The sequence below is a fragment of the Frieseomelitta varia genome, unplaced genomic scaffold, assembly GCF_011392965.1.
Source record: "Frieseomelitta varia isolate USP_RPSP 00005682 unplaced genomic scaffold, Fvar_1.2 scaffold_40, whole genome shotgun sequence".
Taxonomy (NCBI): domain Eukaryota; kingdom Metazoa; phylum Arthropoda; class Insecta; order Hymenoptera; family Apidae; genus Frieseomelitta; species Frieseomelitta varia.
In genome coordinates, this window is record NW_025110146.1 from 405,342 (window position 1) to 418,054 (window position 12,713).

The window sequence follows — 12,713 nt, forward strand, 5'->3', positions numbered from 1 at the left end:
CGTCGTATTCCCTTGACGAGCGAATGAAAATATTTTTAAACTCGACGTACGAAGTACCAAAAATGATAAACAGTGAACAGGACTAGACGATAAACAAAAGCGTGCCCACCTTGCAAGGCGCTCGAGTATCGATTGTGACCGGTTTTTGTTCTTCATTCCGTATGACTCCGCTGAGAGAAAAGCGAGAGTGGGGCACCGCGTAATATAAAGGAGAACCGGTCCAAGAAGTAACCGTTCCCACTCCATCGGCCGTTCTCCATCTCTTTGGTTCACTATACGAGTGTCTTGCATGTCTCTTTCCGTGACCGGTCGTACTTGGCCATCGTTGTCGTAGTCGTCGATCGTTCTTCCCCCGATTTCTTCATATTACTCTGGCTTCAGGATCGACGACACCCCGTTGCTAGACAAGGTAAGAGCGTAAACTCCATCGTAGACATTTGTCCAAAAATATTATAGACTTCTTACTCTAGCTTCGTATTTTTGTGAGTATAATTCAAGCAGTAGAACATTTTTTTTTTTTTTTCTATGTGCGTCGAAACGTTTGTGTTTTGGATTTTTACGTATCTTTTTTCATGTCAAAATTTTACACGCAATAACTTACACCGTTTGAAAATATCCTGTATATGTGCCAACACATTTTACGTACATTTCGTACATATTTTGCGTGCAGAAACATCTTCGATTTATATATTACAAAATGGCAAATACATTATTTATGAATGCTGAAATATCGCGCGAAAATTTTTAATATTCTACGACAGCACGAAGGTGTAAAATTTGACTGGATTCTGAATTCATTTTTTTAAGATTTTGATTTTTGAATATCGAAATTTAATATTGAAATATAGTGTTGGGAGTATTTTGTAAATTATGAATGTAACGTAGTTTTTTTCGTTGGTGTTTATCGCGTGTACTTGGAGAGTAGCACGATGTAGTTGTTTGGTCATACATTTGGACGAAAGTGAAAGTGATGCTGGTTTTTTTGCTTCTCGTTCTCGAGCTTCTATTTTTTTCTGCCTCGATAAAGAGGCAGTTTCAACAGCTTCAACGTGTGCTGTCACGTTTACGTTACAGTTGTTGCACTACAGAGAAAGAATACAATGAGTCTATTGAAGATTTTCAACAATTCATTAGAAACAATTTTCGATATAATCAACAGGTAAAGAGTTCAGATAATAGTTCTTAACGACTCACTCTGTACAACAAAAATTAAAAATACATATAGAAGTCTTTATATAATTGAGGAAACTAATTATAATCTGCTACGAATGAATCCATTTGTTAAAGAAATTTATTTTCTGTAACATACAAAATGTAAAATACGAGAGAAACTTTTCATTCTGCGTTTTTAGTGTTTTTGTAAAATTGGAAATAATAAATTTCTAGAAGTTAGTAGAATTTTTCGATTTAAAAAGATGGCACGTATACATATTAAAACTTATTTCAATTGGAAATATCTCTCGATTTCACTTGATTACAACACTGTGTGTCGATAAAAAAAAGTGATCTGACGTTTCTGAAAAAGAAAAGTAGACTGTACCTTCAATGTAAGTCGAGTATACCCAATTGAAAGTTATCGAAGTTGAAATATTCAACTCGAATGTTGCAAAATATGTTGCCAGCGTTCAAAAAAAAAAAAAAAGAGCTCTTAAAGAAACTAAACTCTGCTTCGCTTTTTCGTAAAATAAGAATAATTTTAAATCTTAGAATGAAATTAGAATTGTAAACTTTAATTGCGCAATATAAACACGTGCACACAATTTATTACATCCGTTGTAAGCTTAGGAACAGCAGAGACACCGAGAATCTAAAAACACGTGTCAAAATTTATTCATCTCTCGATTTCAAGATCAATTTGACATTTCCAGAGGGAAGAGAAATCAAATCACACGTAGCGTGTGAATCGTCGAGTGTGATATTAAAATCAAAAGCTGTCGAATTTGAGAAACGTCTTAAAATTCGAAAGCCTCGGAATATCAACGCAGCGATATATACACATATATATTTTTGGCTAAAATCCGGCCGGTAGAAAGCGAAAGTAAGATTTACATTTTCAGCAGTTTTGCGATAATCACGGTTCTCGCTTACGCTAGCAAGAACCCATCGCGTTTCGAAATAACGTTTCAAGCTTTCCCTTTGACTTCGCGGTTCGAACAAAATTCATCGTTGCATCACGACGATCTTCCGTTACGCGCCAAATCCACGTTGCCGTTTTCGAACAAATCCACCTCCGTTTTGGAATCTTGCAAACAACCGCTATGTACAACGTAAATTACGTAATAGTCAACGTCGCGTAAGATAAATATCGGTTAAAGAAAACATCAAGTACGTGCACTTTTTTTCTGTTGATCGATCATCCAGTTCCGGCGTTTGGTACGTTCGCTTCGATCATTATCGTTACACCGAGGATTTTTATTCATTTACGACAGGAAATCGAAAGCACACGATGCACGTTAGGCGTTAATTGTATGAAATGTCTAAGATAGAAAATTAGATAAATAATTAGATCTGATTTTTCATAGATCGCGCGCGTGATGTGAAGATATGAATAAAATGTTCAAGCTCCTATAATGTTTGGCGTGTGAAACAATTTCCTTCTTAAAATCGTGAACCTTTCACAAAAATTCTCCTGTATAATGGTAACATATAGCAAGTATGTTCTATTTTTTTTTTTTGGTTGTGCTCCTGAAAATTTGTTGGAAACCTAACGTAGCGTGATTATTAATCGAATCAATAATTCTAAATAGTAAGTAATATTGTAGAAATTACTTCATAATTTATTTCATTTATTATCATTTTATATTTATAATTATTATTCTAATATTTATTATTTTATTATTGTATAAATTGTTTGTTATTATATTATTATATTTATTATTTAATAATTATATTATTATTTTATATTAAATTCATTTATTATTTTTTTATTATTTAATATTATTTTAGAATTATGTTTTGTCAAACGAATGTGATTTTAGAGTTAATCGAGATTCGTAGAATGTTCGAAAAGACGTACGTACTGACTTCTTTCACAATTAGTACAGATTATTAGAAAACTCTCAGTGTTGTTTTATAGAAATACTTTCTTCGTCGCTCTTTAATTAAAAACTCTTATTGTTAGTAACAATTTTCGACTAATATTAAGACTTTCTTCTTCCTTTCTCAGCATAGTCTATACTGTCTATCCAAATCAATTTCGATAATGATATTTAACAATTTTCCTTTTCTTCTTCAAGCAATACGACTCACAACGTCTAGACATTTGTATTTATTCGAGAATTTCTGACAAATTTATATGATAGTTTGTGAATGATAGTTTCATTCGTTTAAACAAATATTTCATTCGTTCCTCAACTTGACACACTTCTCTTATAAAACGTTATATTTCTAACTTGTTATACATTTTTGATATTTTCTAACATATAACGTGTAACACATATTTTCAACATCAGAATTGCAGATAATATTCGTTTTCAATAATAATATTTCCCTTGACAGGCAATAACCGATAGAATTATTCGGTTAAGTTCATCCAATTATCTAGCCAATCATTCAGTTAAGTTCAATTAATACATGCAATAACTGATCTAATCATTGGCTTCTAATTGTTGTCATTATTGTGCTAGAATTATGGATTCACGTACCACGGATTCATTGTACATCTTTTAACGAAAACCATGGATTTCTAAATCCGTACATTTGTGCATTACGTGTACAACAAGAATTGTTTGCAAACACGAATTTCTAACAGGTGCGCTTGTAACATCACGCGAAAGAAAGCAAAAGTTTCGGTAGATCTCTCAGTAGAGTATGACCGCACGTTCTTTACTTTCTGTCACGTTCACGAGCTGCCTTTCCATCGTTGCCCAATTTCAGGTTTTATCAAGGACGGTCTTTGGCAATATGCTGTGTAGTTTTTCTGGTGCACAAATAATGCGTCTTTCCCTTCAAATGCAACATAAACACGGTTTTTTTTTTTTTATTTCTCTGCGACGACGCTAGATTTCCGTGAATGTTCTCTTTATTTACAGTAATGGCAGTCATGGTAACAGTATCAAAGTTATGTACATATGTCATTTGTTTAATTTTATAATTTTTACAAGATTCGACGATCATTACGACGTGATATCGGCAAATTACAATCAATTGAAATCAGTTTTACAATTTTATAATTTTCAGAGACGATCAATTTGTCAACTAAGTTTTTACTTAACGTGTACAAAGTGTTGAATTACGATAAATTATTACGTTATAGACTTTTATGTAAATTCATATTTTTGAGAATATAAAAGCATTGAATTTTGGATATTTTATACACACCTTTTTTATATTGCACGCGCTCTTTGAAATTCTGTATTTTAAGGATTTTTATGCATTTATGCATAAAAATCCGCTGTCTAATAATAAACGATTCATGATTGCTAGCTGAAGTGAAAATTTCGTAAAGGAAATTTCGTAGAATTACGGTGTCGAAATTGAAATTTCATTTTTATGTAATTCCTCTCTTTCTTGCCGTATATATTTCGCAAATGCAGGCCGAAAGTGTTCTTTCGTTATTAGAAAGCAGCTGTCTATGACTCATATTGCAATACTCCTCGTATGAATCAAACGTGAAATTCTTGTATGAAAATATTATCAAAAATCATTGATCGTTAATGACAATGAGCATTAATACCTATTCATTAGCACAATAAAATTAATATATTAACTTTTATGTTGTTATAGAAATATTAGACTGTTCAAGTTAATCACTGTATAGTTAATCATTGATTTCCTTCATTGTCATTTTCTTTTATCTATTTTTTGGAAGAATCGATAAAGTTGCACAGTATCAATCTCCTGTACGAATGTTTGACAATTTACAATTTATTCTATAGTTCGTGATGTCCGTTAATCTTTTTCTATTTTTTCTAATTATTTATTTTAAAAAGTTTCATCATACGATTAATTACAATATATTTAATATCGTTAGTCACATATAGTAACAATACATATATCGTTAGTCACAATATAGTAATATCGTTATCATACAGACATTGAACAAATTTATATTTAGATTTAATTAAAATTTTTAACTTGATTATTAATCTGTATATACCGTAAAATAATCCAACATAAATTATTATTAGCAGGACATTTATAATTCAACAGTACCATTTGATAATTAATATGATATATTCAAAAATTCATAAAAAAAATAAGCAATCGTCAGTTTAAAAATGAATAAGAAATATAAAATACAATTCCTTATACTGATCTTTATTTCAATGATACCTATGATACAATATGATACAAGAATTGATTAATCCTCGATCTTCTTAATTATTTAAGCATTTAACTTTAAATTTAACAGCTACAAATGAACATCTAATTAGATACATTGTTTACTGTATCCTTATTCGTAGTAAATTCTTAGTCTTTCATAGATGAAATGTTTCATTGAACATCTGACATTGCATTAATGCGAATAGGCTTGGAAGGATGTTTATTTGTGTCGTTGTTCAATGCTTTACTTGGGATTCAAGCTGGCTTCTAGCAGTAAAACTCGTTGATCCATCGACAGAGACCTTTTAATTTCCTTTTTTATTACCTGATTCATTTTTATTCGACTAAACAATAGAAGCAATCAGTGTCTAATACATCGTGCTTTCGATGAAAACTTCGAACTTTTTAAATTAAATTTGACAAGACAAAATCTCCTGTGCATATATTAAAATTGTTTAAATTAAATTTAGTAAATTAAAATCTCCACGAATTCTTCACTGTAATAACATATAATAATTGATGAAATAATGTCTTCCTTCACATGACGAGTATGATATATATTCATCAAACACAAATAATAAATGATACAAATAACGTGAATTACTCCATCTACTTAAAAACTAAAAAAAAAGTTACGTCCAATAAACTACCATTCACGATACGATGCGCATTCTAGATTGAAATTAATCAACGAACAGATAATGAAGGAAGAAAAAGCAGAAGAAATATTGTCGATCTCCTTTCTTTTCACCAGGAGGAAAGAGGACACGGAATTCCTTTCGGTCAACCGTGACGAGTTAGAGAAAGTTTAGCGTTAAGCAAGCCGCTTCTGGTCAGCAATAATTCCTCATATAAGAACGATGTGTATCTCGAGTATTTGCGTAACCTGTTACAGCGCGCATTGAACGTATGCATGCGCATTGAACGTATGCATGCGCATTGAGTATCACTCACGCTCATTATCAGTCACATCCAAACGATGATTTTATCCCTCGGTTCGATTATTTGTTAAAAATCATGATGTTATCAGTACGTGAGATTGTCATTTGACGTTTCGACGAGGAGTTAAACAACATTTCAACAACGTTCTTAGAATTTTTATTCCTATTATAAATCGAAATAATTTGAAGACTCTTGTTGGTTATTAATTATTGATGTTCTCTTATTTTCTTTTTTCAGTTTTATATTATTGTTAATTCTATTTGAATAGAAACGTTTCATGTTATTTTGATCAAAACAGGAAAATAATAATCTTTCGGAATTTTTATATTACTTTTACATCTATATAATTTTCTTATTATTAATTTTGTTTGAATAAAAGTTGCGAATTTATTACAGTTTTATTTAAATGAAAATTATAATTCTTTTTAATTCCTATATTATTATTACGGATTTTTTTATATTTCGTGGTACTTTATGAAATTCAGATGGTACACAATATTCGTTCGCGTGTGCAAGCAAAATTTGCTCAAGTTTTTTTATACAGAGTTTGCGTACGCGAAATTTTCGCGTCAGTGAAATAAATTTCTGTTTGCGGAGACTAGATCCCTCTGCAAAGAACATCTACGTACACTCGTGAAATTCACGTTTATATATTTTTTTCTTCTAACGTATATATATGTATACAATATATAGTTTTTAATTCCTGCGAATATTTCTTCGTCTGTAAAAACTGTAATTCTTTTATATATTTAGATTAAATTAACTAACAACGACTTTTTTAATTTAATATAATTTTCATTCAAATTAATGCTTAATTCGTCCAGAAGCAAACCGCGTAACTTCTGTCTTACGATGGAGGGAAAATTCTTACGAATCGGAAAAATGTTTTAAGAAATGTTGTTATTTTCTTCGTTGATTATTTGTAGAATATCGAAATGTTGAGATGATAGAGGAAATAACGCATTTTCCAATTAATTGCGCAAGCGGTTGTTTCGCATACAGTGGATATCGTAATTAACATACTTCAACTTGACATATAATGTCATATCTAGTCGCAAATTAGCTTCCTTTCTTCATACATAGTTTCGCAAATGCAATACGAGTACGCTTCAACAAACTCGCGTATAATAAATTGCGTACACAAACTATGTATGCAATTCATCAATAATAACGTGCATAGTTTAGTATTACAAGCTCGTTAGTTATAACCAATAACTTTTCACTATGGTTTTATTAAACGTTATTGTTGTCTTTTCGTTTATAAAAATTAAAGTCTTAAAATTTTTTTCCATCTTCCAACTATCTAAAAATCCTTTTCTATGTATCTTAGTATCTTTTCTCTAATTTCCAATCATAAAAATCTTTTCTAATTTTTATTTTGTTACGTCTATATCTCAGTGTTTGTTTTATCTGTCAGCTGTCTAAAAATCTTTTTCTACGCATCTTGAAATTCTTTTTAATTTCTAATCTCTTTTTTAACTGCAAAAAAATCAGTTCTAATTTTCCTGTGTGTATCTCATTATAGTATCTACTTAATCTTCCAAGTATGTGAAAATCTTTTTCTATGTGTCTTCTAATCTCTAATCTTTTTTCCAATTGTAATAATCTTTTCTAATTTTTTTCTTTTTAGAGTATTAGATCGTAGAAGACTAAATATCGTTAAGACCTATTTTTGTAAAAAAAAAGTATTGTAAAAGAGTGTTGTATTATAATTGGTTTCTACATATTTATGTATGTCTGTTTTTTGAATTTTTGCAACTTTCGAAAACGATTTTACAACTTAACTCAAGAATATAATAAAGAAGCAGGTCTGAGAGATTTTTACAAAGATCTCTCTCAGATGAGTTTAAACTGTTCTAAGCGGTAATTGATTTTCAGATGTTGCTGATTCAACCGACGGAGGAGATGTCGAAGCAGATTCGCATGGAGCTGAATGAAAATGTGGCGACACGCGACAAAGACGTGGAAGTGATCAAGGAATGGCTGTCCAAGCAACCGCACTTACCTCAGTTCGATGGTAATTGCATTTCGATCGATATCGTGTCTGATGAATCGACATGTTACGAAATTTCTGCATGTACATACATACGATCAGTCGCAGAAATAATACTTCTCAAATATTTAAAATATTTAAATTAAATATTTCAAACGTCGACTCATAATTATTCTATTAGATATCACATAGCTTTTGCCAAATTTACTATCTGACAACAAGTATTTCGTATAACAATTGGAAAATTATAAAATTGTGAAATAGTTTTTAAATTTAATTCAACATTGACCAATGTAAATTATGATAGTTAAGTCTCATTGTCAGCACAATGCTGATGAAATTTCAGAATTTAATATTTTATATAACTGTATTATTAAATTTATTATTTATATCTTATTTATACTTTATTGTTATATATATTTTATTTATATAGGTGTTTAAATGTAATAATAATAACTTTTAATTTATTTTTTAATAAATTAAAAAATATTAAATATAATAATATAATAATAATAATATTTAAATATAATAATATAATAATATAATAAAAATAATATTTAAATATAATAATATAATAATATAATAAAAATAATATTTAAATATAATAATATAATAAAAATAATATTTAAATATAATAATATAATAAAAATAATATTTAAATATAATAATATAATAAAAATAATATTTAAATATAATAATATAATAAAAATAATATTTAAATATAATAATATAATAAAAATAATATTTAAATATAATAATATAATAAAAATAATATTTAAATATAATAATATAATAATATTTAATTTATGAAGAGTTCGAATACATTCGTGAGTCAAATTGTCAATATTTTTAAAGTAATCTCTTTCCATTCAACGAACCATTAGTTCCATTTGTATTGTTATTTACGATTATTCGTTGTTTCTTATTCTCTCACAAAATGCTTTCTTTCTTCTTTGTTTTAGACGATTACAGGATAATGACGTTCCTTCGTGGTTCCAAGTTTTCCTTGGAAAAGTGCAAGAAAAAGCTGGACATGTATTTTACGATGAGAGCCGCGATCCCAGAGTTCTTTTGTAATCGAGACATCACCAGACCGGAATTGAGAGACATCACAAAACTTATGTAAGTTCTTCCTATTACTATTAGCTTAAAAGCACTGTCGCAACGATATTCGTATTCGGTATTTTTTCTTTTCGTTTATTTTCTTTGTTTCTTTACGTACATTACCTGTTATATACATTTACTTATTTATTTGATTTAATTGATTTATCTGATTTAATCCATCAAGGATCATTTTACTCACGTAATTCTTTTCACTCAATTTATATCATCAAATTCTATGTTTTACTACCAGAAATTGCGAGGATTTGCTTAATTTGTTTTTTTTTTTTTTTAATCACTACGTCTTTTATTTTTCTGATGTTTCAAGAGTATGAAGTACTTAGAATATTATAGTAAATTATTCAATAGGTTGATTATTGTTAAACGTGTTTTGGAACTTATAGTGACACATTGAGAGCAATATTAGTTTCAATATGTCATTGTAAGCTCTAGCAGGTGTTTGATAGTAAAAAAAAGTATCCTGTTTATTGCGTTTTTAAACATGGGAATGGTATTTCCTTGATCCGTTTCGAACGTATTAAAATGAGTATTCATTCATGCTGTAGGTATACCCAATTTTTTTACTGAATACATCTTTGCAATAATAGTACTTTCTATGTTTTCATACATATTTCAAAATTTTACCAGTGCAATTTTTCGTCACAACATTAATGAAATTTCAAACTGTTTCATATAATATTATCTACGTGCGTGGTAAGTATCGCGGGTAATTTCTTCAATCAATTTTTCGTCGTTCAAAGCACGAACAATACTGTACGGTAATTATAATATATTACATTTGTCTATCTAAACACGATATACATATATAAGAAAGAAATTTGCGCCCCAACATGCTCCAAGTTGGTCAAAATGGCGCTGCAAGGTCGTCAGTCGAAAAAGTAACACACTTCAAAGAACGTAACGCATTTTTCCAGTCAGATACCTCCGTTGCCAGGTTTGACGAGGAACGGGCGGCGAGTGATAATCATGCGAGGCCTGGACAAAGACGTGCCAACCCCGAACGTAGCCGATTTGATGAAACTGGTTCTGATGATCGGCGACGTACGTCTGAAGGAAGAGTTGGTCGGCGTCGCTGGTGACGTGTATATCTTGGACGCCAGCGTTGCGACGCCGTCCCACTTTGCAAAATTCACGCCGGCCATCGTGAAGAAGTTTTTGATCTGCGTGCAGGAGGCTTACCCAGTGAAGCTGAAGGAGGTGCACGTGGTGAACGTTAGCCCGCTGGTCGACACTATCGTCAACTTCGTCAAACCGTTCGTTAAGGAGAAAATTCGCAACCGAATATTCATGCACAGTGATTTGAAGACGCTGTACGAGTACATCCCGAGGGAAATACTGCCGGCCGAATACGGGGGCGATGCCGGTCCAATTCAAGCTATTCATGGTACGTTCGTGAACGATCGAGTTCACAGGCCTCTGTCTGTGAACAGATCAACCTCTTTCATCAATTTCAGGGCCAAAACACTCGGTTCGAAGTTTAACCTTTCGAAGTTTAACTCTAGCTTTGACTATTATTTAATATTAATTGATTGGTATACAGATAATTCTACTATCTAACCATTTGGATTAGAAACAGCGTCTTTGAAATATATGTACATAGCACGTGACAATTACTTTGAACGGAAAGTGCATTCGTCGATTAAGATGTAATATTTATAATGTTATATCATAGTATATAATATTAATATCTATAGTAACATATTACAATATAATATTTGACATTATTTAACAATTAACAATTGGCTTACAGTCGTTAACCAGTGATGTTAATAATTTGAATAATTTAATTTGATTTGCTACTTAATATCTAATTTAATAATTACGATTTTCTATATCCCATTTTTATGTCCAACGTTGCATCTATCTATTTTTTACTAAGAGTTTGATGCCGTGGATTAGTTTTTTTCATTTTCTCGTTATCATAACGCAGAAACACCTGTTGCAACGCATTAACGTGTCAGATACCATCCGCGAAATATCTCCAGCGCGAATTCTAGTTAAAATGACACAGGTCATCGCCAAAAAGAGAGAGGAGAATGTTTCGCGAATATAATAATGAAATGTCATCAACCTTTACGTCGAGAAGAGAGGACCGATCATCTTAGGTTGCACTTAAATATTTAAATGTGAAAAGCACTTGCTGACTCGCCAGATACAATTTGTCAAATTTACTTTACTAAACGACGTCGTTTCTGTTTCTTTCAAGAAACCTGGCTAAAGAAATTAGAAGAATACGAGCCTTGGTTCGCGGAACAAGAGTCCGTGAAAGCAAACGAGGCGCTCCGACCAGGGAAACCAAAGACACACGACGATCTGTTCGGTTTGGATGGGTCGTTTCGACAACTGGTGATCGATTAATACCTAGAACACTTGCACGTCGATCGAGTGATCGACTATCAGCATCTTGGTGCTAACATAAAGAAAATGAAGGAATAATTGACACTGTCAGTCAAAAGTTTAAGACCACTTGTATGTACCAATTTTTTTTTTCTTTTTTTTTGGTAAATTTATCGTGCAACGGAATAATGATCCTGAGCATTCTTCCCAAGTTGGCAAGAGGATATTTGTAAGAAAAAAAAAAATTTTAATAAACACGAATTGGTCGCCTCAGTCACCTGATCTTAATCCATTTGAGATTCTACTATTGAAAGAGCATGATAGACTAGTCCAAAAGCGTCTAATGAAAGATTTTATAACGCAATATGCCAATTTGAAAGTTTTAACGAATTAATTGTATTATATTAATGTTTAAAACTCGTAAAAACTTGTGTGTTAAGAAATAAACAAATTATTTTTAAAGTTGTGCATTTAACTAATGTCTATGGACATTAACATTTGGATATCATGTAAAATGTTCCTTGAACAAAATCATTCTCCAAAAAATGATTGTTTAACATATAGTATGTGGTCTTAAACTTTTGACCAGCAGTGTATATATATATGTATGCACGTATTGTAATGAGAAACATCACGTTGCTTCCATAATGCATACAAAATTATACATAGAGTTCGACAGTTTAGATATGTAGTCAATCACAGAAGTCTATATGCATCTGTTAGCAGAATTAATTAATAGAACAGAATTAATTTGTTGGATTGATTCGAATTAACTTGTCGAAATTGTGAACGTAAATTTTTGGATGAAAGTGTTTAATATTTTATAAGCATTTTTATTTATCTTTTTTACATTGTATTTACTAATAATGTCCACTGTTGCTCAGTTACCTGCAAAATTTGTTAGAGAAACAAAAACTAACCATTGGACGTCTTAGATATGTTTGGCAATATCCCATAAAGGTTTTAAAGATGCCTTAATTAAAACACATTTTTTACGTTAAAAACCAGGATTTTTCAATATGTTAGCAGATATATGGCAATTTTGCCTTATTGA

General features: G+C 30.8%; 1 protein-coding gene across 1 annotated transcript; it reads left to right on the plus strand.

The window, feature by feature from the left end:
• The first annotated feature begins 245 nt into the window (after nucleotides 1–245).
• Nucleotides 246–12,382, plus strand: LOC122531477 (alpha-tocopherol transfer protein-like). The gene is made up of 5 exons (XM_043659424.1): nucleotides 246–409; nucleotides 8,086–8,224; nucleotides 9,163–9,322; nucleotides 10,237–10,706; nucleotides 11,529–12,382. The coding sequence occupies exons 2-5, from the start codon at nucleotides 8,086–8,088 to the stop codon at nucleotides 11,678–11,680; spliced, it is 921 nt and encodes a 306-aa protein (XP_043515359.1). The 5' UTR covers nucleotides 246–409; the 3' UTR covers nucleotides 11,681–12,382.
• The last annotated feature ends 331 nt before the right edge of the window (nucleotides 12,383–12,713 follow it).